The sequence below is a fragment of the Parus major genome, chromosome 1A (genome assembly GCF_001522545.3).
Source record: "Parus major isolate Abel chromosome 1A, Parus_major1.1, whole genome shotgun sequence".
Lineage (NCBI taxonomy): Eukaryota > Metazoa > Chordata > Aves > Passeriformes > Paridae > Parus > Parus major.
The window spans coordinates 31,389,149-31,415,201 of NC_031773.1; the positions used below are offsets into that span (position 1 = coordinate 31,389,149).

General features: G+C 39.9%; 1 protein-coding gene across 7 annotated transcripts in view; it reads left to right on the plus strand.

Annotated features, from left to right (window-relative positions):
• SRGAP1 (SLIT-ROBO Rho GTPase activating protein 1) overlaps window positions 1-26,053 on the plus strand; it is a 141,358-nt gene that overhangs the window by 52,212 nt on the left and 63,093 nt on the right. For all 7 annotated transcript variants that reach the window (XR_001521703.2, XM_015628228.2, XM_015628229.2 and 4 more), the window contains exons 2-3: window positions 16,846-17,041; window positions 19,468-19,630. Coding sequence is in view for 6 of the 7 variants with exons in the window: in XM_015628228.2 (XP_015483714.1) it covers window positions 16,846-17,041; window positions 19,468-19,630 (359 nt within the window). In the remaining variant the exon portion in view is untranslated. The remainder of the gene's footprint in view (window positions 1-16,845; window positions 17,042-19,467; window positions 19,631-26,053) is intronic.

The window sequence follows — 26,053 nt, forward strand, 5'->3', positions numbered from 1 at the left end:
AAGCTGTGTCATCCTTCTTGTTAATGCTTTACACATGCATTTTCATTCAAGTGCTTGACAATATCCACTGTACTTTATGGCTGACAGTAATAGAAATTGCCCCTGTGCTGTAGGATTTGGACTGGAAGACAGCAAGCCCTTGGCATTGATGCCATTATTCTTGCCAAGGCATCAGAGTGTCACTTCTAGGGAAATGTATCCTTGCAAGTATTTCACTGGGGTATCTAATGCACAGCTGACGGATAAGAGAGTGCCTGTGCCTGGCATTGTGAGAAACGGCAAAGCACATAATCAGATGACAGCGTATCATGCAAGGAAAACAGGAATTCTCTTACTCTTTTTTTCCTTTCATGTGTGACCACATCTCTGACTAATTTAGGTGAATTTTGGTTCATATGCCACTGCGCTTGAGTGCAGTTGTTCTTTCTATCTCTACCTCCTGGTATGGGAGGTACTGGTTCTTGTGTGAGGTCCTTGAGAGCTGTGTTCCAGCCTGACAAATGGATTATGTGGAAACTAATAGTTTAGAGTCACCAAACCTTTTTGGAAAGGGGGTAGTTTCTGTGGTTTACCTCTGTCAATAATGGAGGGAGTAGCAGCTCTCCCAGGAAGCAGACTGGAGTGTGTGGCACTTGGCTGCTGCTCTGAATCAGTGGCTGAAGGAGAAGCAGGGCAGAAGATGAACTCTCCTAGAGTGATAGTGTAGCCCTATTATAAGGGAACCTTCACAGATGGTAAACAATCCTTACCTGCAATTCCCTCGCTTGATTTTTTTTTCTCCTGTTTGGATTCAGGCCTTGGTCTGACACATCATGCAGCCTCATGTATCTTATCTCTGGAGCATCTAGAAGGAAAGAGGAGGGGTGAGCAGCCAGGGAGAGGCGGGATGGTGGGCCTATATATTTCCTTAATATTCCCACAGTTAATCAGCTAAGAGCGATCAGCCAAAGCTTCAGTCCATCTGCACTTTAGGTCCCATGACTTATTCTGGTTTGCAGTAGCCTTCTTAGCCCCATCATATGTTGCTTTCCTACTCTCACAGTGGCAGTGGTGTAGTTGCAGTGAGAGCTGATATGAGGGATAATCTTTTTTACCTTGTTAATTTTCAGCAAGATCAATACCCTAAGCACACATAACACATGTTAGCACAGATGCTCTGCTCTAGATCCAGCTTAGGTCAGCTTAAGTTGCACCTCTGCAATGTGCAAAGGGCACTCAGATGGAAACTGTTTAACAGCAAGTGCAGAGATAGGCAGTAAGCTTTCTGCTCTCTCATAACACAAACTTTGCTATAATATTAATAACAGTTCTAATTTTGATGGTGCCTGCAGTAAATAGGATGTCTGTTGGGGTTTTATTCTGCTGGATTTCCTTTCTCTGCTCAAAGAACTGCATAGGTCTTGCTTCAAGAACATTCATCCTCCCCCTTCATTACTTTATCTGAATGTCAGAGCTTGGGTTTGCCTCCCTGCTGTTGTCTGAGGTCAGCTGGATTTCAGGCAGTGAGAAGTGGCCCATGATGGAGAAACCATTGCCAAGTACAGTCCTGTCGAACTGGAAGGTTCTGCTTTTATTCATAGCAACCACTCTTAGACAGCTTCATATTGAGGTCATAGTCCTTCATTTAAATGAAATAAAGAAATAAAATTTCTAAAAAAAGTACTTTAAGTCCTCTGTAACCATCAAACTCCTTTCTGGAATGTCTCTTACTAAAATACACCAAGCAACCCACTTCTTTGCTCTTCTTTTAACTTTCTTAAGGAAAGTTCTTCTTCTATGGAAGTTTAAAAAATTTATCGTACAAAACCATTTTGGGTGAATAAGTTATGGGGCCTTATTGAACTCTGTCACAGGAGAGGAAGGTAATACATCTTCTCAGATCACATGAGAATCTAGTGAAAACTGAGAATAAAATCAGTATTTCCCAGGTGTTATGTTTGTGCTGTCTTCACCCTCACCCAGGCAGCTCCTGTCTTTCCTGTATTAGTTCTGGTATGGGATACTTAATGCCACACAAAACCCACATTGTTCCTCTGTGTGCATCATTTGTCAAACTGAGGTCTGAGATTTAGATGGACATGTTTGATAGAAAGGTCACCATTCTGTGCCTCACAAGAATGAGCACGACTGTGCATCCATTCATTTGATCAATACTGCTGCTGTTGTGAGCTGTAAATGGCTTTCTAGACCAGACCTTAATAATGGATGTTTGGTACTGAAGATGGTGCAGTATTCTGTGTTTTTATGCAGAAAAGGTACGATTTTCTGAGCTATTTGACCTTTACTGTATTTCTTCTGAAGTAGCACACCTGTATTGAGATGCTTGTCTACAGTCTTTAATAAAGAATGTCATTAATGTCACAAAATCTTGTTCTGTGTTTGTACAAAAGAGTTTTTCAGTCTTTCAGTTCAAAATCTCATTCATCAAAGCAGATTCTTCTGTCCTCTGATGCTCATCCAAATGTTTGCCATGTAAGCTGCCTGCAATGGAGCAAATGATTCTGATCCTCCAAATTTATTTTTTAAAAACCCCAAAAACATATGGGGAATACAGAGGGAGCATATGCCTGCAAAGTAAAACATCCTGGTAAACAGAGAGTCGCATCCTCAAACCAGTGTGTTGTACATGGCTGTCTGGTGCCTGTGTAAAAAGATAATGGAAGTACTTTGTTTTACTCCAAAACAATTAAGGTTCTTGATATCCCTCTCCCCTGCATTCAGAGAACATCAGAGGAGGTTCTTGAGCAATAGCAGCATTTATCAGGGTGTCTGTGTAGCGCAGTGGGAATACAGTGAAGGCATCTGAAAACCCATTTTCAAAAGGAGACCTGAAACTGAAACTGTTACCAGGTTAATTTTGGATTCATTTGCTTGAGGGCAAATCCTGAAGTCACCCATGTGTAGAGGAATCCAGAGAAAAGATGCTGGTGGTGGTGAATCCATCCCTGATCAGAGGCAGATATATTTGGCATTATAGGAGCAGTGACTGGCCAGACAGGGTGTTCTCTTGCATAGCTAATGAGTGCAGGTTTCTAATAAGGTTAAGTGTTTGAGATGTGTCACCACACCAAGCTGATGGACTGTGCACTGTGTGGCAGTGCAAGGAACAAGGATGGCACTTTTTCTTATTATATCTCAGTGAAAAATGCATAGGTCTGAAGGTGCAAATTGGAAGATGTCTGGTGCTCAGGAAAATGCTGACAGTCTTGTCAAGTATTTTCCTGCCAGATGCAATCTCTGCAAGGCTGCTTATTCTCCTGGATCCACTATTGTTACATCACTGAAAGCTCTTATTTCTTGCCTTAAATTTCCTTTGGCAGCAGTCATTTAGATCTTTTTTTGCTTGGAGATTTAAATGATAAAACTTCTGTCTAAATCAAGCCAAATAATGACATATTAAAAAAAAAATAAATCAGAATTTCCTTAGCACAGGAAATCGCAAGGTTTGGAACTTTTGTTTCCATCTTAATTACAAGCTTTTTATTAATTAAAAGACTGAAACTTTGCAGAGGAGGGAAGTTTTCAATTAAAATCAGTAAGTGTTTCAGAACTGGAATATGTTTGTTCTCCTTTGTTAAGTCAGAATGCTTAAGGGCTTTCTTGATTTGTTTTGATTTTTAAAATTTTAAATCACCTCTGCCTGCACTGCTTCCATCATCATGGGTAAAGATATGCTCTGAAAGTATCTTTCATTTTCCTGCACAGCACAAGAGTGGATCTGCCCCACTGATAATGATTCTTCCTGCGGGAGTGAGTGCAGGAAGAGCTCAGGAGAGGCAGACTCTCCAGCTTGGCCTTCCCAGCAAAACACCTGAGGAACAGAGGCAGGTCAAGCCGAGTGACACCCTTGTTACAGGATGGCAATGAGGCTTTAAGAGGATGTTTTTTGAAAGTTCTAAGTGTCCTACAATGAAATTGAACTCTGGTGCATTTGTATCAAAATGCCATTTTCATATCTAGCCTTAGTGATTATTCAAGAAACAACTAATTATTCAGCAGAGTTAAAATGTTGCAGATGTGCTTCTAGTGCAAAGGACGTGAGATAGGTCTTCAGTTACCATCTAATCATGTTGCTTCCCTCGGAAACTACACTAATTCTGGGTGGCTTTTCCACCCACTCTGAGGAGCCCAAGCAGCTTGTTTGGCTTGAGTATGAACTGCTTGTAGGTCTGCTGGAAAACTTTTTCCTAGCAAGCTGGCTTACAACCAGCTTTTTCTGTTCAGGCTATTGGCTTTTCTGATCTGAATCTCTCCTTAGAGAATGCCATATAGCTGTGTGGCTAGGGGACTTTCTCTGTGGAAAGTAGGAAAAGCTTGCTTGGCTCCTTGGGAGAAGGAGGCTGGGGTCAGCAGTCTGGCTGGGTACCATGTGCAGTGATCTTCCAGACCAAGGGAGGCTTTTGCCTACTCCTGTCTCTAAAACAATTTTGTAAATAGAGCTTTAGGAGAGAAAAATAAGTCTAATTGTAGCTCCCTGGTAGATTTCTGTATTTGCAAGCAATTTCCATTTGACGCGATTTTCGGCAGTATAGTTGGTTTTCCAAGCAAATTCATTTTGTTTGGAAGTTGGAAGAGGGGGCTCCTGCAGAGTTTAGCTGGATTCATCTGGGTGTTACAGTTCTATTGAGTCATCTGACAAGCCTCTCTTCATGCCTGAAGTTCTTTATTTTGTCAAATTTTGACCTCATTGGTTAAAGCCAATGCTAATTTGCAGTGAAACAGGGTTTTACAGACAGGGGAAGAATCATAACCTGGAGCAGTGCATCAGAAAGGCTTAACTTGCAGAATGCTTAAATACTGAGCACTTACTGTCTTTGCTTGCTATTCAAGGTAGAGTTCTTTTTTTTTTCCTTCTATCAGCATTTTGTTCTTTCAAAGTAGACAAAAGTAAATGTTGCTCAAACCCCTTTCACAGCTGCTAACTTATTCTTGTTCTTTATAACCTGAAAGTTTGTGTAAACGAGTAAAAATACATCTCCAGGCTTTTTGATGGCATTACTTGTTTTGTGCAGGTAGTTTTGAAATGATTGTTGTTGTATAGAGAAGCCACAGACAAGGTCTTTTAGATAATACCCAGCTTGGAAATGAGTAATCTACAGTTTTAGACTGAGTTGACTGCAACAACTTGAACTTTGTGCAGAGGTAGTCTTCTTTTCTTCTTGATTTTTGCATGACAGGATTATGACAGATTATCACTAAAGTGACAAAGCAGTAGATTAGCACTAAGATGAAAATGTCTTTCCAGGTAGAGAGGACAGCACTGATGCTTCAGTAAGCACTGTCTCTGTCCTTTGACAGATGAGGTGCAGAAAGGAAGTTGCGGTGCAAATGCACATTTTGCAGAAACTGGCAAAAATAAATGCTTTTCAACTGGCTTATCTGTATTTTTGTGCCCTTTAAGGTTTGTTGATAGGTCTTAAATGGAACAGGAATAGAATAATTTGAGGCAAAGGACTGCAGGTAGCTTGAGGCAAAGGATTGCAGGTAACTTGAAACTGAAGGTCAGCTGGGTTTAAGTTATCCACTATCTGTTGATAAGCTTAAGTAACTCCAATGGCTTGCCACTGTAGTTTTCTTTTTCAGGAACTGACCTGGTTTCTCCTTATCTCTCTACCTGTCTTTGTTCTATAAATATTTCTGATGAGAACTTAGTAACTTTTTTCATGCAGAAGTAGCAATTTACTTGCCTAGAACACCTTGACATCTCTCTCTGCTCCCCCTGCCCTTTCTAGGAGTTGCTCTCCAGCCTTTTGGTCACAGCAGCGACTTTCAGGCAAAGGGGACAGATTCTTGTCAGTAGTTTGGCCGTTGCAATCCTGGGTTCATATGGCCTGAGCAGGTGTGCTTTGCCGCACTTCATGACTTTTTGATCTTTACTTAATCATTCTGTTTCAACACTCTTCCCAGTACTCCTGACTGACTCTAACTCATCTTTGTTTAAAAAAAAACAAAACAAAACAAAAAAAATGGCCCTAAGGTAAACATTTGGAAATTTAGCACTGTTGTAAAACCAGTATCAGGAGTATTCAGAGTATTTCCGATTAAGGAAACTTTACCCAGGATAAAGCCTTCTTTGGCAAATTGTCAGAAGCCTGTGAGGCTCATATTGCTTGCTGGCATGTCTGCTTTGTCCTTCCAGCTACCCTTGGTTTTTTTCCCCAGTTGGTATATCTTTACTGCATTTATCATTTCCAAAGAAGTTTCCCTAGTATTTTGCTTATGATTGGATGATGATCTTCTTACAGAATGGAGATTTCTCCATTGTAGATGTCACATCTTTTATTTCTTCACTAAGTTGTGCACAGCCTTCTGTGAATTTACCAAACAATTCTGGTTTTCCCAGAATAAAGATTTTTCCAGGTTACCACTCTGCCATACAGGTGCTGTGGCTGCTGATGAGCTTCTCAGAGCCGGAATTTTGTGCTTACAAAACATCAAGATTCAGTTTCAGTTTAGCCAGGGAACAGGCCTCGGAGCTACAGCTACTGCCCTGCCCATTGCAATTCTTCTTTACTCACTCCAATGCAGCTTTTGCTACCAGAATGTCTATTTCCAAATGGAGATAGGCTAAAAAGATAGGCAATAATAGGGGGATTATAGCCTTTTTTCAACAGAAATTCTGAACTAAGCACATGAAGCATTCATCCCTTGGCCATTCAGTTAAGGTGCCCTAAGTGGCATCTGTTTCCTACAGCTGTTTTTGGTGTCTTTTCTTCCATAAAGTAATCATCAAATTGCTGGAAACCCTAATCACCCATTTATCTGTTGGGGAGAAACATTTGTAGAATACACAAAACAGTGAATTAATGCAGATACTGGGTTCTAGAAATCATCAACTTTAAATTTTGTTCGTTCTGATATTTCATCTCATTAAAAAAAACAAGGGTGATATTTTCCTTTTTTTTTTAACTTCTAACAGATTGAAGGCTGTTTCCAGGGGACCTGTAAATATGCAAATTATTTTAGCCCAAAATTGATTTACTAGCAGATACTATTCTTCATTTTACTGTTGAATGAGTAAGCAAGTTACCTACAGTCTCCTGGGATTTTTTTTTTTTTTCTGTTCCCATTAGCAGGAACCTTGAATGGTAGGGGCTTTCCTCTTCTGCTGCTGTAATGACTGAAGATAAATTTAATTAAATGTGGTCCACAATCCAATTTATACTTCCCTGTAGCAGGAGGACTCTGCCCTGTGACACTGAAGGATTTGTTTTTTCCCAGCTGCTGTTAGTGGAATTTGAGGCTCCGAGTAATTGGGTTCAAAACCATCCTTTGAGGTAGACATTTTATTTTCTCACTTAGAAAATAAACAGAAGAAGGCATTACACCTTCTACCAAATGAGAGCAGTACATAGACAAATGTATTTGAAGCATGGCAGAATTTATCTAATCTTGTTAGGTGACATATAGAAAATACCTGTATGTTACTGCTGCTTGTATAATACTTATAATCAACCAACATGGTGATTATCTGTTTTACATTTATTAGTACTCCCACAGAATAAGTAATTCCATCATTATAGGGGTTATTTTTTTGTTTAATTATTAAAAATACAAGTTTTCTGTTCAAAGTTTGGCACACAGAACTTTTATTTTTTTTCTATTCCCAAAACATGATGTCCTCTTTCTTAAATCCTCTAATGAGTCAAATTCAGTTTTATTTGCTATATGAAAATAAGACAAGACACTGAAATTTACTTTTGGATAATATCAGAAGATACTATCAGGAGGCCAAGTAATCCCTTACTGGGGCTTTGATTTTGCAGACTTAGGCCAAGTCTCTACTAAAAAATTACACAGATGAAGGTCCATCTGGTCTGACAGACATGACTTGGACTTCTACAGTTAAATCTTTCCAAGAAATATGAAGCATGGTGACAGAATTTCATTCAAAGATTGGCTGAATGATAGATGCCATCCTTCACTCAGCACTGAGTGGATGAGTGAGGAGCCCTGATCCCCCACTGCTGCCTTACCAATGCAGGGCAATCCCTGACCTGGGCTGCTGGTGAGCAGGGTGCTCATGGCAGGGGCTAGTGCTCTGCCCAGGAGTGTGCCAGCATCCAAAGCACACTCTGCAGCTCTGGTGTGTAGCCCAAGACAGTTTCTTTGTCCCACTTGGGTATTGTTACTGGGGTACACAGAGCCTTAAGTACCTATAAGGATGTACTCAGGTGAGTAATTAGCATGGGGATATGTACATAAAGTTTTAAAACTGGTGTTGGAGGCATCTCAGTGTTACGTTTGTCTCACTGAAGAGGAGCATCATGGATCTGTTGCAAAAAAAAAGGTTCATATTTATTTTAGAAGAAAGACACAATGGTGCTCAATGTATTAAGTTGTGGGCTTGGAGTTAAACAAATCAAAGCTAAATGAGTAATAGTTGAAAGTATTTTACTGTATGTTAGACAGGTTGGACTGAAAAGTGATGTGGGCAAAATGCTGGCACACAGCACAGATTACTATTTCCTTTTTGTGTTTAACTGCACTGTTAATTCACCTTGGGACTTAAAGAGCTGTCACTGAAAGTCATGGCTGGGTCAAATGCTTGCTCTTATTTATGACATGCAGCAGGGTGTGTATCATCCTAAAAATGTTTTATTGACCTCCTGAAGATGTGCCATGCATGGAGAGTCATTTTCACAGGATGTAGGGAGGGAATTTTCTCTAGTTATTAATTTCCGAGTCTTACCACAGTCATAGTTACCAATGTGCAGGAGATGCCTGTCTGATTGATGTGCAGATTTCACATCAATCAACAAAGATAAGCTTTCTTGCTTATCCTGCTGCTCAGGAGTTTCTGGCCTGCACTTCTACTAGCGTAACTCTTATCTTAAGAGCTATGTCACTTGCCAAAGTTTCAGAATAATTAAATTCTTTTGTCAAGAAAAGGCACATCTCTCAACTTCTCCTTTCTAGAAGAAGCCTTCAGGTTTTTCACTTGTCAGCTCTCCACCCGAGATATTAAGAAGGGAGGAAGGGTTTTATTGTGACAAATAAGTAGAGCTTAACAAAATGGAATGGTGCTGGTCTGGATGCAATCTGTACTCACATCTGTATAGTCAGGAGCTTTATGCTTCTCTGGAGGTAAAGGACGCGTGCCTGTACTAAGACTGGAGTCATTTAGGGTAGTGTTGGTGGACCAGTGATGGTGCAGTGTCTGTTGCTGACTGGATACTGCTGCACTATTCAGAGGCAGCTCCATCCTCAGCCTTCCAGCAGCTGAGGCAGAAATTCAACCTGATTTCACCCAGTGAAATGAAACCTTTACAAGTAAGGAAGCTAATTTAAGAGTATTAGGTTTTCATTACTGTTCAGAAAACCGGGTTTTCTTTCCTACTGTATCTCCTGGTTTGTGTGTGTTTTTTGGCTCATAGAGTGCTAATGCCAACCAGGCCTTCCAGACATTGTGCAAAGAATGTTTGTGAGGAGACCTGCAAGTCATTTTCTGTTCTGTTGGCAGATACATCATTGGTGAAAGGATAAGAAAGATTTCGGCATACTGATTTCTTTTTAATTTTCTCATGTACCCATAATTTAAGACTGTAAGGAAATGCTAATGGTATCTTTAACAAGCATTAAAAAAAAAAAAAAAAAGATGATTGAAGCCCTTAAGAAGCTTCAGAGTAAGTCTTCCCATAGATCTTGACAGTTTAGGTTTTTAGACACCTGCTTTATGATCACGTGTCTGCTTGGCAGACAGTTGCACGGGGTCTTTTTTCCCCCCTCTCTCTTTCTCCCTCCATCTTTTTCACTCTCTCTGTCTTTCTTTGCAGAGTTGATTTGCTCATATGGAGGTGGGGCAGTTGGATTTTGGGAGAGTATCTGCTCCCACAGCAGGAGATAAGGGCTGGTCACTCTGGTGAAAGACCTTAAATCAGTCTGTTGATGCAGAGGAGGCATTTTGCCCTTTGCTCTCTACTCTCCTGGTTGGCAGTGTTTTGAGATGAGCTGAGCTTTTATTGTTGAGCAAAATAAAGTTCCTTCTCAGAGGGACAAAATATTTTGTCCCCAGTTCCAGCTCCTGTGACTACAAGGACAGAGTATGCCAGGCTCAAGTTTTGGTAGGACATAGTGCCAACACTTAGTTATGCGTGCAAAGGAGCAGTTACCACAAAAGCAGTGGCACTCAAAATGTGGTGCAGGCAGACTGCCTGCTTAAATTCATGGTCCCTTGACAGCAGCACTGTTGCAAAAGTGTCCTGCCAAGTCACGAGCTGGCATACTGCCCTGCATTTAGACTCGGACTGTAGGCAGCCAACTGACCAGCAGCTGTGGCTGTGAATAGCAGGAGGGTGTTAGTCCAAGAACAACAAGAAGAAAAGTTTCTTCTTCTTCATCTAGAGAATTTCTTGGTTCTTCCAGACATGTCTTCTCATTTCAAAAGGATCTGGAAGGTGCCCTAATGCAGCTGTCCTTTTTGAATCCTGTCCACTGGAATCCCCATTACAGGATTCTGCATAGGCCCATGTTATTTATTGCCCAGTCTGTGACAGGAGTAGATAGGAGTGTGTTTGCTTTAATGTATAGAATGAAATTTGCAACTTTAAGGAGAGGATTCATTGTTTCTCTGCTCCCTTTGTTTGACCAGGACAACTGAAGTGACCCATAAACTATTGTCTGCATCCTGCAAATGGCTTCTACGGCAGCTTTCCTGCTAATGGCTGCACAAGGATTGTTTTTTATCTTTAAGGATGCCAAAGTGCTCGAATGAATGTGGTTTACAGTTTTTAAAGAGGTTGACAGATGTCAACAGGGGCTTCAGATTGCTGACTCTTTGTACACCCTTCAGGTAGCAGGTGTGATTCTCACTCCCCATCTATATCTATGTTACAGCCTGAAAGACCTGATCTGTCACAGGCAACCTCAGCCACATCCCCCAAAATCCCCAAACAAAAAATCTGAAATTAATTCTCTGGAAAATAGCACATAGTCAAACATTAATGCTGGGGTGTGCATGGCAGAGGTCGCACTTTAAGTGGCAACATGTATAAAGCTGTATGCTCAATATACTAAGTGAAATTGGTGAGGGTCAGGGTAGAACAAAGTCCACAAAAGCCCTGCCTATGGAAGCTCAAGGACATCACTGTCTCTGCAGCCACACTTCTTACATACTGAGCACAGGGAAGTGATTTCCCCTAGTCTGTCATAGAAGGTTAATGTTGTGGTACAGGCTCATGATCTATTTAAAGGCATTTCTGCAGCAGCCTTAGAGATTTTTACCCCAGCATCTCTCATTAGCTGTCAGTCTGGTGGAATTTCCTGGCTTTTGAAGTGGATTTTCCTGCTTGTGGTCAAAGAAAATGGCAACAAGGACCTGAGAGTGAGTGTGAGCCAGACTCCCTGCTGACCACAGAGCTTCCCTTGCCATTTGTCATAGAAATACTTAAATAGCTTTCTAGCCAAGTCTCTGAGAAATAAAAACTTTCCAGCACTAGTGTCTTTAGGCTGTGTATTTCAGAGACAATACTGGCAACTGGTCTGAGCACCACCATGGATCTGATACCTCTCAGTGTCTTTATCTTTTTGTCTGTTGAGAGGAATAATGTCCCTAGGAAGCACGGGAGCACTGATAGGACATGGCATTAAGGAGTACTAGATGTGCACAGGGACACCTCCAGGCCCTTCTCAATGATTCCTGCTGCGGTTTCTCTGCTGGCAGCATCCTTAGTGGGCTGGAGATAAGTGCTTTCCTCAAACAAAACCTCAGCTGCAGATGTTGGCCAGCTGCATGCAGCTGGACCAAAGCTCTGCTCGATCTTGACAAAGAAGCCCAAATCAAGTTCTTAAAAAGGCAATGGCTGGAATGAAACTGAAATGATCAGTCCCCTCATGCAGCACCCCAGCTTCAACCAGCAGGGGTAGACATGAGCAATTCTTCCTGCTAAATAGCTAGGGCACAATGAGAGCCATATAAGACTCAAGTGACTTCAAGGAGGAGCTACAAGATGATTAATGCTGCAATAGCTGCTTAATTACAAATGCATGTTGGTCACCAGATTATATCTAGGCTGAATTTAAGTTCTGAATCTTTTCCTGTGAAATATGGTCTGGATATCACTGGCATGACAGTGAGGGATACTTGTGTTGATAGCTCACTGGGGTAAAAAAAATGACTAAGTGTAGTGGTTTATAAATGTAAAGTCTAAGATACCACGTATTGGTTTTAGTGCATTTGACGAGACATTTTGGGGTGTTTTAAAAGTAATCTTTGTGAAGGAGACATTTGGAGAAAAATGGGAGGTGATGTGGATTTGTCTGGTTACCCAAGAGATAAAACCTGCAAACATAACTATGTCTTGTGAGGGCCTCTGTACTCCTAAGGGTTCTGCTGAGTTACTTTTTTTATGATCTTTTGAAGGAGGAGGCCCTGAGGTTGTTGGTACAAATATCCAGTAATACCACTGCATTAATATGTCTGCATAGTTTGTATATTGTAATCATAACTTAAAAATAGCTCTTTGCCAGGCAGGGTGAGGCAGCAGGTGGGAGGGTTGAGGTGCAGCCGTGGGGGGTACCGGGGAGACATGTCCTGCTCTGTGGCATTTTCCACAGCTTTCAGCAAACACCAGAGCCCATGTCAGGGCTGCTGTTCAAGCACAAAAGTTAGGTCCACTTAAATGGGAGCTGAGAGTGGCAGGCTGCAGCAGCTCTTGGAGTCACTCAGGCAGGAAGCATCTTGAAGCAGGTGTCTTGATAGCACCATGAAGCATTCTTTAGAGTTGCTTTGCTCGAGAGCTGGTAAGGGTTTGTGGTGGTCTGAAAGGTCTCCAAGGTCTGAAAAGCTAGGGCATAGACTAGTGCAGCATGGCTGGAGTACTGCAGGGCAGGAATGGGGGGGTGGGCATTGCAGTGGGAAGTTCTGTAGCAGGGCAGCAGTGTTGGTCTGTTCATGGGTTAATTTGGTTGATACCATGTGTTTACAAGTTGTGAGCTACTGAGGTCAGGAGGGTGTTTTCTTGGGATGTTTGATGGAGCCTGGTGCTTCGGTGTGTGAAAGTGAAGGTGAAGAACTTTGTTCCATGCTGGTGTTTAGCCAGCATTATGATTGTGCCACATTATAGTGCATCTCCACAGGTTCCTTCAGGGGGGAGTGGCCTGTCACTGGTTACATAGGCGTTCTTCAGAGTAGTACAGTGTATTACTGCAGTGCTATATAAGTCACTACTTGTAATACTGTACTGTAAGAAAGAGGTAACTTTGATGAGCTAGTTCTGGTTATGATTTGGGCAATGTCAATAGCTTGGCTTCATCTGCTCTGACTTTACTTTCAAAGCAACTATAATCTTGTCTCTTTTTACTTTTCATGGTGCACAGATTTAACCACTTGTCAAGGAAATAAAAATTTGTTGAAAGTTTAGAGTCATATTTTCAAAACTGTCATAAACAAAATCTAATTTTATACTTAATGCAGTAATTCTAGTGGAGGGTGTCTGCGAGGGCATAACTAAAATAATTTTTAACATTAAAATCTTTAGAAATAAAACTTTATTCGGTTCATTGATTTAATTGCAGTTAAATTAACTGCTTCCTCACTTTGATCGTGTGTGTAAATCTTGGACAAAGCATAGGGTGGATTTAATTTTTTTTTTCCAGTTGATGTGATCTCAGTCTGTTCAAGCTACAATAGAAATGGATGGGATTCCTTTTGAGCCAGCCCCTGGCCAGAAAACCAATGAGCATGACTCAAAGCTGCCAAGAGAAAGGAGAAGGTGTTAACTCATCCAGCGTTTAAATGGGTCTTTTCCTGGCACAAAATAGCCTGGCAATTTGACATCAGCCACTCAGCACAACAGAATAGGACAGTGTCATTGTCCATTACAACTGGTACCAATTTGACTTCGAATTTAAATGTGCCAGCAAAACAAGAGTAAAGACAGGCACCCTTCTTTTAACTTGCTGCACCTGTCTTTGTGTATCTATGGAGTTTGGACAATACCGATTCTGTTTCTTTGAATACAGTGAAACAATTTTCCATACCACTCTTTCTAGCCCTAGGGAAATCACACATGTGAACTGGTTAAAGAAAATAGCATTGCCTTGGTGCATTTTTCTGTAGCAGTAGGTAATGGGTACTCTATTACAGTTAATAGTACCTGGACAGTTGTGATTTTGTCATACACAACCACTCAGGCTGCCTGTCTGTTTTGCCAGTACTTGTTCTGGGGGTTTATTGTTGTTTGGGTTTTTTTTGAAAATCCACTGCTCTTATCAGAAAATGGAAATCACAGTGTTTTCTGATCTGATTTCTTATTCATTGCCATCTCCTCAGCCTGCCAGTATGGCATTACACATGTTATTAGTAAAAGAGGAATTAAGAAATGGAGGATTAGAATGACATGAAAGATTGGAGGGGGAACTGCTATTGAAGACACTTCTGGACTGACTGTGGTCAGCTAGTAGGAGTGGGATGTACAACTCGCCTTTTTCTCCTCCAGCAGGAGGCCACAGGCTAAGCCTTTGGGAGTCAACATGTTCTTTCTCTTTGCTGAGATTCAAATAACCAGAAATTACAAATCTTCCTTCATAAAGCCGCAGCCCCTTGAGCCCCTAATTTTACCAACCTTACTCAGAGTTTGTACATCTCCATCAGCTTTCACAGGTCATGCTCCAATTTTATTTCCTAAAATACAACTTTGAAGGAAGCCACTGTTGTCCACTGGAAACACAGACAGCATCAGAAAGCTAAGGCAGTTTCTCATATTTTATCTCTCGTCCCTTGTTCATTGTTTCTTGTATTTCTATTCATATACTCCTGTTTCTAAAATCTTTCTCATTCCTGTTGCTATGGTAAAAGCCTGCCTAGAAAAGAAGAATTACAGCAGCAAGATACACTGACCTACAAAATAATCAGAACATAGTTTCTCTGTACAAATCACTGCTTTCCAAGTAACTGCTAAAAAATCTTGAGTAGGAAAGGGAGATGGCCAAAGTATAGGGACCACGTACATGGATCTGGATTTGGTGAAAACTCCAGCTTATGGACAAAATTGCTGCTTCTGACCAGTGAATCTGTACAACTGTTTTCCCATACACAGGAATTTTCCATGACTGCAATATTAACAGTAGTAGACACCCAAAAAAGTGGTCTTGAGTGTCTGTTTCTGTTGTTAACCTTCCGGCTCCGATGTGATTTTCTCCTCTGTGTACATGAATGTCATTGATACAGTGTTGTATTACAGTGGCTCATCCTTGCTGGAGGCATGGTTTCTTTTCCAACAAACTGATTTGAAATGAAGTGAAAACCAAACCGTGAATTTTTTGGTTCACCTCCCAGACTATAAAAATGGATGGTCTCATTAATGATTAACACAGCAGCTGGTAGCTCAGAGGAGATCTGGAAGAAGGTACTGCAGTGTCTCCCTCCTCCAGCAAACATGTTGATTTAACAGTTTTCTGTGCTTGTACTACCTTATTTCCACAGCAAAGTGGATCTCTGCCTTCATGCCTGCTCTAAGATCAGTAAAGATGCACTAGATCCTAGTTACATCAGATAATTTTTTGCGGTGTTATTACTACTTAGTGGTCTGCAGTTCCATGTGATGTTAGCATGACTTTTAGAATGCTCTTCTATTTCAAACTATGTGGGCCATGAGGATTTCCAGGATCTTTTTGCCCACAGCATGGTTATGTCATTAAGAATCAAGTAAAATTTCACAACAATTTTGCATTTACATGGACATCACTTCTGGGTGTTTTGCTATTGATAAATTGTTGCTACAGCATTAAACTCTGTAAAAAATATACACTTTTATATATATTATACACATATATTATTGTCAGAAACCGTTTACTCCTCATTTTTCTCCACAGTGTTGGAGTACATTGTGCCTTTGGTAGCTGACAAAAGTGTAATGAACTCTAAAGAATTAGAGGGATCTTTTTAGACTAAATATTCTCAGAATGTGTTTAACTGGTTAGTACTCAGGAAATAAAAGTGCTAAAAAACTACCAACAAAAAATTAAAAAAAAATTAAAAAGAAAAACAAAACAGAAATCTCTAAAATAAAAACCCTATTACATAGCAATTTTGCATATGGCAAAAAGTGCATTTTTTGCCATATGCAAAATTGCTATGTAATAGGGTTTTTATTATAAATCTGGAGGCTTTTCCCTGTTGCTTTAAAAGAGAACTGTGAGCGTACGTTCTCTATTAAACTGAGATTCTTCTAAACAGATCTTTTATTTTTAACACTAAAAAATAGACTATAGTCTCTGGAACCCTGTGCAAATTTTGAATAGTTGTCTCTAAATATAGGTACATGTTTTCCTCTATATTTGCTGTAAACATTGTTAAATGCATGTATAGTACACCAGTTCCCTCCCTGGCAGAGATAGGGCAGATACAGAAGCTCACCTGTGCACAGTTACAATGGATAATGCCTCCAGGGTTTATCACAGGCTGTTTCTGTGGTGTACCTGATGATAGAACACCTGACAGTCAGCAGGCTGATCCTGGCCCAAAGGGTGCTTGTTTATCCAGCCATTCTTCAGGGCAGCACCACCTTCTGCAAGATCAAAAGGAGCTTCTCTCACAACTGAATGTTGTGCTAGTGCCAGAGGCCAGGAGGAGGATGGAAGAGGAAGGTGGAGGCTCACCTGAGCCCCTGCCACAGCTGTTTGTGAGACAGACAGCAGGTGGGAGGATGCTGGGCATTAAGTGCGTGGTGGCAGAAGTGGGAGAAATGATAGCTGCCACTGCTGTGACTGCCACAGGACGTGAAATCCAGCTCCAGCTGGTGTAGCTGTGAGGCTGAAGTACACTGGAGTGTTTGTAATTTTGGTTGGTAACACTCAATTAATTTGCTTTCGCTGACCTGAGTGGATATGTGTTTCTTTCATTAGAGATCCGAGCTCAACTCGTTGAGCAACAGAAATGCCTGGAGCAGCAGACTGAAATGAGAGTGCAGCTTCTTCAGGATCTGCAGGATTTCTTCCGCAAGAAGTCGGAAATAGAGATGGAGTATTCCCGAAACCTGGAAAAACTGGCAGAGAGGTTCATGGCAAAAACAAGAAGTACAAAGGATCATCAGCAGTACAAGTAAGAGAAACCTGCTTGCCCATCACCCCTATGTTGTACCTGTTGCTGGCTCAGAGGCCTATTTAAAATTTCCACCCCTGCTTACCAGCGTAGCAGTTCTCATTGCAGTTGAGGATAGATGAGTACCTAAACACTGATGTTGATGTGGCTCTATGCAATTTCTCATGTCAGCTTCTGACAAGTAGTTTGTTTCTTAAAAGGTAAGTTCTGCAAATATTATCCCTAACATACCATATGGATTTTAAACCACCCAAAGTACAGCTAGTATCTAGAAGAGATGCAGAGCCCCAAAAGCTTGAAAATCTGCATACTCGTTTCTAGTGGAGTTGATCGGATTTTGAAGTATATACATGAAGGTCAGTCAACAACAACAAAAAGGACTATTTTGGTCAAAAAAGACATCAAGAAATAAAACTATTTTGATTTGTTGTTGCATGTGAACTTTGCTATGTCTTTAGCCCTCTGACTCCTGGGGATAAAGATGATGTGAACGTTTTGTCACTTGCAATTTAATGTATCCATTTAATGGCATAGCATCTTTGGTGCAAAACAAGTGGTCAGGTAGTATCTGGCATGACATGTACGTATGTTTTCTGAAATCCTTCATGTGCATCACTTGCTGACATAGTCTCATGTGGTTATTTTCCTGACTTGAGCTGATTAATGAATGCATGTGTCTGGCCCTGTTATGCTTAGGGATTTAGAACACTATTTTGTGTTTGTAAAACTAAAAAATAGTTTTCCCAGTGCTGTGCTAGAGATACACAGATAGAACTTTTGTTTCAGGACAAAAGTCTTCTCCAAATTCATCTGCAAAGGAAAGGTTAATCAAATACTGCTTGCAGTTCAAAGAGCATTAATATATATTTCTTAAAATTCATTTTAGTGACTCAGTGGTTCTCTGATCTAACCAACTTGTACATAATATCACCATTTCAGAGAGCCCTGGCTTTTATTCCGCTTGTGGCAAAATATTTTTTCCTTATGTGTACAAGCATCTTTCCTTGTTCTTGAACACGTTAAATCCAGACTGGCAGCTGTGCATGAGTGTTATGACTTGAGTTCTGCCTTTGGCTTTCTTCTTGCAGTTCTTTGCTTTGAGAAGAGGTTACAATAGAAGTGGCTTTAGTTGTTGGTCCCCTGAGTTGTTTCCACCATTGCTCCCAATAAACTCAGGAAGGTCTGTGGAATTGGCTTTGGAACACGCAAGAGCAGTGAGGACCAAGTAATACCAGCATGGCCCTTCAGGAGTGCTCACTGTCTGACGTGGCTGATAAAACGCCTTGCTGTGAAGTAACACTGCTAAGATGTCTATCTGAAACAAATGGAGGAAGTTTTCTTAACTCCTGATTCATAGCAAAGCAAAGCTCTGATGATTAAGAAAATACTTCTGTCTGTTAATCATTCCTTGTTGCTTTGATTCTGAGGGTGAGAGCCGAAAGTAAGCAATTAGATGGGAATTAAAGGCCATATTTCTAACAATGAGAATAGCTAATTATTAAAAGAGTTTGCCAAAAGGTGGAGGAGTTTCTCCCTCAATTCATCACCACTTCTGCCTATTTTATCTTAATGTGTTTTATGCTTTTAACTAAAGGAGAATTCCTGTAAAAGAGGGGAAAAAAAAAAGAGCAGTAAGTTTCTGGAGCAGTTAGTTGAAAGGCAAACTTTATACTAAAATGTCAATAAAATCATAAGACAAATTTTATAAATAAGTTTATGATGTCTGTGAAATAGTTGCTGAACTATATGTATTTTTATTTTGCCTTGTGTAAAAGAAATGAGAAGTCATCTTTGATTTCACTTTTTGCTACATTAAAGCTAGGACTGGACCTCATTACATTGCAAACAGTCTGTCATGGGAATTCAGAATTGGATCACTGGAAAAAGTCCAGTGCTGCTCTTTGTCTTGTAATTGACACATCTAGGACTTCCAGTAGTAGTGTTTTATGAAAGCTGTGAATTTATGAGCATTGCTTACAGAATGTGGATGCTTGAGACATTTTCTTCTACTACATCACTTACACAAATCCAATGCAGTGAAATAGCTACATCTGCAGTTTTGCTTATGAAGGATTTGGGTTGTGCTTCCAGTGCTTGTTTATTTCTAACATCAAAAATTAATTACTGTTACTCTTCCAGGAGTGACCTTTATTGATTTTGAACATTTACATGTACTCCTTCTCTAAGCTTTGTAGCAAGATACTTTTATACTTTCAGGTGGTTTGCAGAGTATCCATGCTTCATGACACTTGAATGTGTCTTAAAAGTCTCTGCCTAACCTTAGTTATTCCAAGAATGGGTAGACTGTTCAGAAGTAGCTATTTTTATGTAACAAGTTATGACTGTAAATGTCAGTGAGATGTTTCAGTTAACAACATAACCTTTTCATTTCTTTACATTATATATGTGTGTATCTCCATCCTCAGGAAAGACCAGAACCTCTTGTCACCAGTGAATTGCTGGTACTTACTCCTGAACCAAGTGAGAAGAGAAAGCAAAGACCATGCAACATTGAGTGATATCTACCTGAACAATGTGATCATGCGATTCATGCAGATAAGTGAAGACTCCACTAGAATGTTCAAGAAGGTAATGCCTCTCCTGCAGTCCCTCCATCCAGGCTTATAAGATGCATGAGGGAGGCAGAAGTGTCCTAATAGATAGCATGTGAGGAGAAGATTCAGCACACACAGCATAAAATCTGTTTTAGCATCCATATAAATTCTTCATGACTGTTCTCTTGAAGCAAATACTTAGTGCTGAAATGCCTGGGATCCTGCTGTATATGCTGGTGACCTTAAGAGCTGAATCACAAATATCCAAAAAGCAAGGGAAGAAGCCTGTCCTCTAAAAAGCACCATGTATGTCTACCCATGCAGAAAGGAAACAGTTTTTGCTTAGGACTCCCAAAATAGAAATGCTGTATTAATGAATTATTTGTAAAAAAAGAATTTCATTGTGAATGAAACAGATTGAAGACAGAGCAAGAGTTTGTTTTGTAGTCCCTTAACATAAAGCTGGTAGCATATGCTGCAGTTCTCCTAAAAGTGTTTCCTTTTCTTTCTTTCTAATGTTAAATATGAACATACGCTTTTGAAAACACAAGTATTGCTATTAGATCCTTTAAGTGTTGTCTCTGGACATGTTTGTCCTTGTCCATGACTGCTGATGTATTTTCATAGCACATGAAGTGTGTAAATCCCTCATGTGCAAGGCAATCACTCTAGGCAACCTTAGCTCAAGATCTACATAATGTGTTTGCAGTTATTGTTGTTAAAATGTTCCAAAAGAAAAATAGATTGTAAATGCATATTTGTTAGTCACAATGAGATGCTGGTAGACAACTGGCACACAGAAGAGTTCAAGAAGAGTAAAGGTTAAAAGATGTAAATTGTGTGATGAAATGATAGCAACAGTACGCAAGTTAATGTTTTCAAAATAGGTTATATGGTTTCACATATACCTGACCGTAATTCTAGATAGCACTGGGGTGGGGAGAGGAATAATTTAAGGAGCACATAGGTTGTACTTAGAGGAAATAAAAGTAAAAATGTAAATCAAACTTCCAGGTATGCATTAAAATCTGCAACAGGGACAGAGTTGAAGTTTATAGTAATGGATTGTTCATATAACATGTCTGATATGTAAAACTGTAATTTGCTAACCACTCAATATATTAATATGGAAGATAGTTATAGAAGTTGACCCAGTCATGAGAAAAGTGATTTGAACAGGCTGCAGTACTGCCTATGTGCAGATATCTGAGTTGCAAACTAGTAGAATTCTTTTTTTTTTTTTTAATTAAATCTGGAGTAGTTTTCCAGTTGTAAATGTCTTATCTTTGAAATATTTTCTTAATAGGTGCACATTATTAGACAAGCCTGTTTGCTTTCAGCATAGTTCAGTTCTTTGGTACTAGAAACTTTGCTTTCCCTTCTGTCCAAGTGGACTGTACAATGGTATATTGTTAAAGCTTTCCATGGAGAAGTGTGTCCTTTTCTATTCACTCATAATTTATGAATGCTACAGCTTCTCTCTCAAAAGGAGGAAAATACATGGATATTTTGAGTATGTTAACAGGAGGCATATTGTCCCATCTCCCTGATAAACTTGTCTCTGTCCTCCATGTTGTACCCATGCAGGTGCAACATTTCAAATTTTCTCTTTCTAGCATAGCTTCTTGAAGAAGAGCAAGCAGCTGCTCTTTCTGTTTTATTCCTTACTTGGATTTTCCAAAGGGAGAAGAGCGTGGAGATTGAGGTGGTCCTGCCATGCATAACCTGAAGCTCATACTAGTAGAGCCCAGATCCTCAGCTGCCCTTTCCTACCTCTCATCAGGGTTTGCCAGCTGACACTGAGCTTGAGAGTGTCATGTCAATCAGCTGTTAGCTGAGGTGGAGCCTGGGCAGAGGGAGCTAGGCAAAGGCTGTGTGCAGGGATCTAAGCCAGTCCCATTATGTTTGGGGAAGGGTGGCAGAAAGATATGCAGCACCTCAGCATGGTATAAGTGAGCTTCATGGGCACATAGACTGAATGTGGCAGTGCTTGTTCACCAGTACCAATTCTGAGCACACATTTTTAAGACATTTTGTCAGGCTTAGTACTTATTGCAGAAGGTTGGTATTTCCACTGAGCCCCAGCATGCACAGTTCTTGCTATGGTGCTTGCTGCAGAATACTGGTGATGTATTTGCTGTTAGTTCCCAGGCGCAGAACTGATGATGCTCTTCCAGTGCATACCCTTCCATGATCCTGTAATAATTTGTGTCAGATGTGAATGAGCAGTCTATCTTAAGGTACTCACAGAACTGCATAGTGGATGTTTACCAGGCAACAAAAAAATCACATGCAAAACACATGTCCTGTGCTACAGTTCTCTTTGCAAGAAAGAGGTCACAGGGGCAAAGAGAAGGTGTGCTTAGAGTGAGGAAAGTGACAGCCAACAGTGTCCTCCATGAAAATTTTAATCTCCCTGAAGAAAGTGGCATTGATTTTGTTGGAGATTTTTAAACATCAAATAGCATATTTATGCAATTTTTGTCAATTTCTGTGATTCTGCAGATCACTTTTGGAAAAAAATGTACTTAGAATAAAATAGTGTCAGAGAAAAGTATAATCAGTCTCAATAGGTGTCATAAACCTATGAAAGCATATGGAATTTGTTCACTGTTCACAGATTTTGAATTAGAGACAAACCATCTCCTGCAGATACTTCCACTCTGGAATCTGATCATACTGTTCTGTGGAATATGTACTGTCTCTCTAAGTAATAAATATAAATAACAAGAAAAGCAGTAATACAAATATTTTAAAAATAGACTAACAAGTGTGTCCTGTCAAGAGCAGGAAATACCTGTTTGCTCTCCCAGTATTGTATACAAGAGCATGTAATGTCTACAATTCTATAATTTACAAATACCAGTTAGTCAAGTTTCTCTATATTCAATGATTAGATCTTTCAGTTATATATCTTACAGCTTATTAATCTAACGGTGTTACACGTCACTACTTTTACCTTGTTTTAGTTTCCCATCAGTCTTGAAGCAGCAAGGTGCTTTACTCCATTTCCAAGTCTGGAGAGTAAGTACATACACAAAGTCTGTGATCAGAACAGATCTTCATTGTGCTGCTCTGAAATCCCAGTCTTCCTGCTGCAGAAGGGGAAAGTGTCTGAGCCGTTTCCCCATTGCCCACAAGCAAGATAAGGCGAGACAACAGAAAACTCATAATCACTCTGAACTTCTTGACTCTTTCTACTCCCTATTTTTTTCTCTCCCTTTCTCCTTCCAGGAGAATGGGACTTGCCATTCTGCTTCTCAATGGTAGAAGTTACTGACTTTTTCCATCTTGCTGGTGGGCATGTTGGTTCTCAAATTAAACTTTTCCATTAAGTGAGTCCAACATTTTCTAGAGGAGTGTGGCTTGAATTTGTATCTTAAGACTGACTCCAGCTTGCATTGTAGTAAAGAAAAGATCAAATAATTTCCCCATTTCCCAGCCATGCTTACCACTGGAGTATTGTTTTGTTGCCCCTCCTATCTGAGATATAGCACAAGCCACAATTTGCAGCAACCCCTTTTTCTACATGTTCTGTAAAAGGTGTGTGCAATAGCCAGTGATGATCTGGTAAAATATAGTGGTGAGGGTATCTGTGTTCCTTGTTTTTGTACCTTGTCCTCGCTTTCTGTTCTTCATCATTCTGGTTTCTTCCTTTTGTGTGCATTTATACACCTGTCTGGACATTTGGATTGTTTTAGGGAAATGATCCCTGTTGGCTCTACCTTTACATGGTCTGATGGGATGTTGTATTCAGATACCTGATTGTACACAGCTTAGCTGTCTACTCTGGCCTCCTTAACATGTCAATATCAATTAATTTTGTTCTCCCAGGAGCTGTTTGTCATTCTTTTTTTCAAGGGGTCAGGAACTGGCATCTGTTCAAATGTACTAAATGCAGGACAAAGATTGATCTAATACAGAGATTTTGTAGCATTTTATTGTAAGACATTATGTCAGGCCTCATACTTTCAGATAAGCACCTAATCTCTTCTCTTTAGTTGCTGGCATATAAAAGCAGTAAGATTGCTGTTGATGCCTGGCCTGCGTGATGCACATAAAATTACAAAAATAAAGCAGCAGAGTTCAAACCTTGCATGCTTGCACGTTTCTTCAGGCAGATGGGGTAGCTGATCTCATGAGGACAATTAAAGAATAAAGTAATAAGGATAAATGTCAAGCAGAAGGGAAAAATATTGTGCAGAATATTTCATGCAGTGATTTTGGTTACCCCAGCAGTAATAATCAACTGTATAAACACATACCCATAAAATCCTTAAGCAGATTTGTATATTTGTATTTTATAAACATGTATTTTCCTTGGACAGAAATCTACATAAGCCGAGATGAACATATCCTCTAATGTTTACAGTAAAAGATGCTGGAGAAACCAAGTATAATAAATATTTTAGTTTCTTAATCTGGCTATTAACAAAGAACATGACTACCTACTGAATCTGTTTGGTGTTATACAGATTGTGGCACATAGATTTTTTTGCATCATTTTCTTAAACATTTAAATGTTTAAAAGGATAGCAAAGCTGTTTGTTGCTATAGACCAGCAACGTCTGGGACAAAATTTTGCTGAGTTGGCCATGTTAGTGTCACACAGCTCATGAAACCTCCATAAAAGAAGGGTTTGCACTTCACTTCCCACAGGGACCAGCAGCAGACTCATTTAAAAGCAATAGGCACAGAATATTTTCCTTAAAGTATGTAACTGAGTTGTTGTGTATGCTAAATACAGGCACTAAAGAGTTCCAAGAAGAACTGGACTGACCCTTAAATTTCAGTTGAAATAAACAAGAGTAAAGCTGGAGTGCCAAAGGATGCTTTAACAGAAATAGATGGAAATTTTTTAACAGACTTCAATGAAAATGTATTAATGTGTTATAAAATTTTAAGTTGCTCAGACTTTTATCCAGAAATGCAAATTTTGATAACATCAGTAGGACCACTGGTGTGTTGAAAGGAGAGTTTATGTACACTTAGGTACATTTGCTTGTCTGTAGCATGGGTATTATCTCTGCTGATATCAGGTGAAAAAATTAGACCTCTGCCTCTTAATCCCTTGAACCAGATTAGTAAGATTAGTAGTAAAATATATAATATTTTTAGCAGGAATTTGCATGTGCTCTAACATTTTTATTATATTCTTCTTTCTTTTGGTTAATAGGTACTAGTGCGTTTCTCAGGGACACAGTGAATAAATAAGCACCTTCAGTGATTGTTTGTCAGGTCCTAATAGCCTGATTAGAGTTATCAACTCAGCTCCAGGAAAATGTGTGCTGCATCTTATATTCTATTGTTTGGGTACCCTGAGGACATGCTCCTAGAGGAGCACACCATTCACACACGCTGAACCCTTCTGCAGGGAATGGGTAGCATAAACAAGAAATGGGAAAGCAATTAACCACTGAAAATAAATTCACTTCTTAACTGATGCTCTAACATGCCATATATTACACACTAAAAGCCATATCACTTGCCACTCAAGTCAGTATTTCTTAATCGTAAGTGGTAATGAAAAATGCAATGGTTCTTGAAAAAGAAATCCCTCTTATACTGCTAAGTTTAACCAAATTTCTTGATTTTTTGGACAATTCCTACAAAATCTTTCATCAGAATTGAAATCAATTGAAATGTTATCCATCACTGCAGGGGTCCTCTGTGAGTTAGAGTCCACAGATGAAGTGGTGGAATGATGATTTCTTTGTGACCGTGTGGCATTGTTTGGTTGTCATTTCCCAATTTCCACTCTATTTGCTGATCACCTCCCTCCTCCTTTTCCTTTCTATTTTAAAGCTTATTGTCCTTTTACAAAAGCATCTTCCTCTATTGTGATCTCTTACATTCACTTTCAAATTTACCATTGATCACTGTGTTGCCCTGGAAAAGATCATGTATGCATGCTAGCCAGTAAATCCTGAGGGCTGGACTGCTTGTGTTAGAGTGCTGGACAGAGCTTGAAAGGAGCAATGGGAGGAAATGGGTCCTACTAAAGTAGTGATCATTCACCAAATCCTCAGCTCATCTGGTGGGTATTTGCATTAAGGTGGGACTGCATTAAGTAGAGAAAAGAAGGCTGCATTCTTCAATTAATTGCTGTGCACTTTGTTTACAGTAAAATCTCAAGGGGTAAAGAGGAATTTGATTTGAGGTTTTCTGTCCCACCTTCTCAAACAAACTTTGCTCTACCAGGCTAAGGCATCCTGCCTTAGAATTGCTGTTGCTGCATTTAGGACATGACTTCTCATCAGCCTCAAGATGGCTGTGAGCAAAAGTTAAAAGGGATAAATTGCTTGAAGCTGGAGTTCTTCTAGAGTTTCCTCCCACATGGGTATGCTCTCATCTTAATGTCAAACATCTTATTTGTATATTTTTCCCTTCTTTCAGCTAAAATAATTTTAAAAACCACTCATATTCAGCACTATAGAAGCAGCTGTCCGAGAATAAA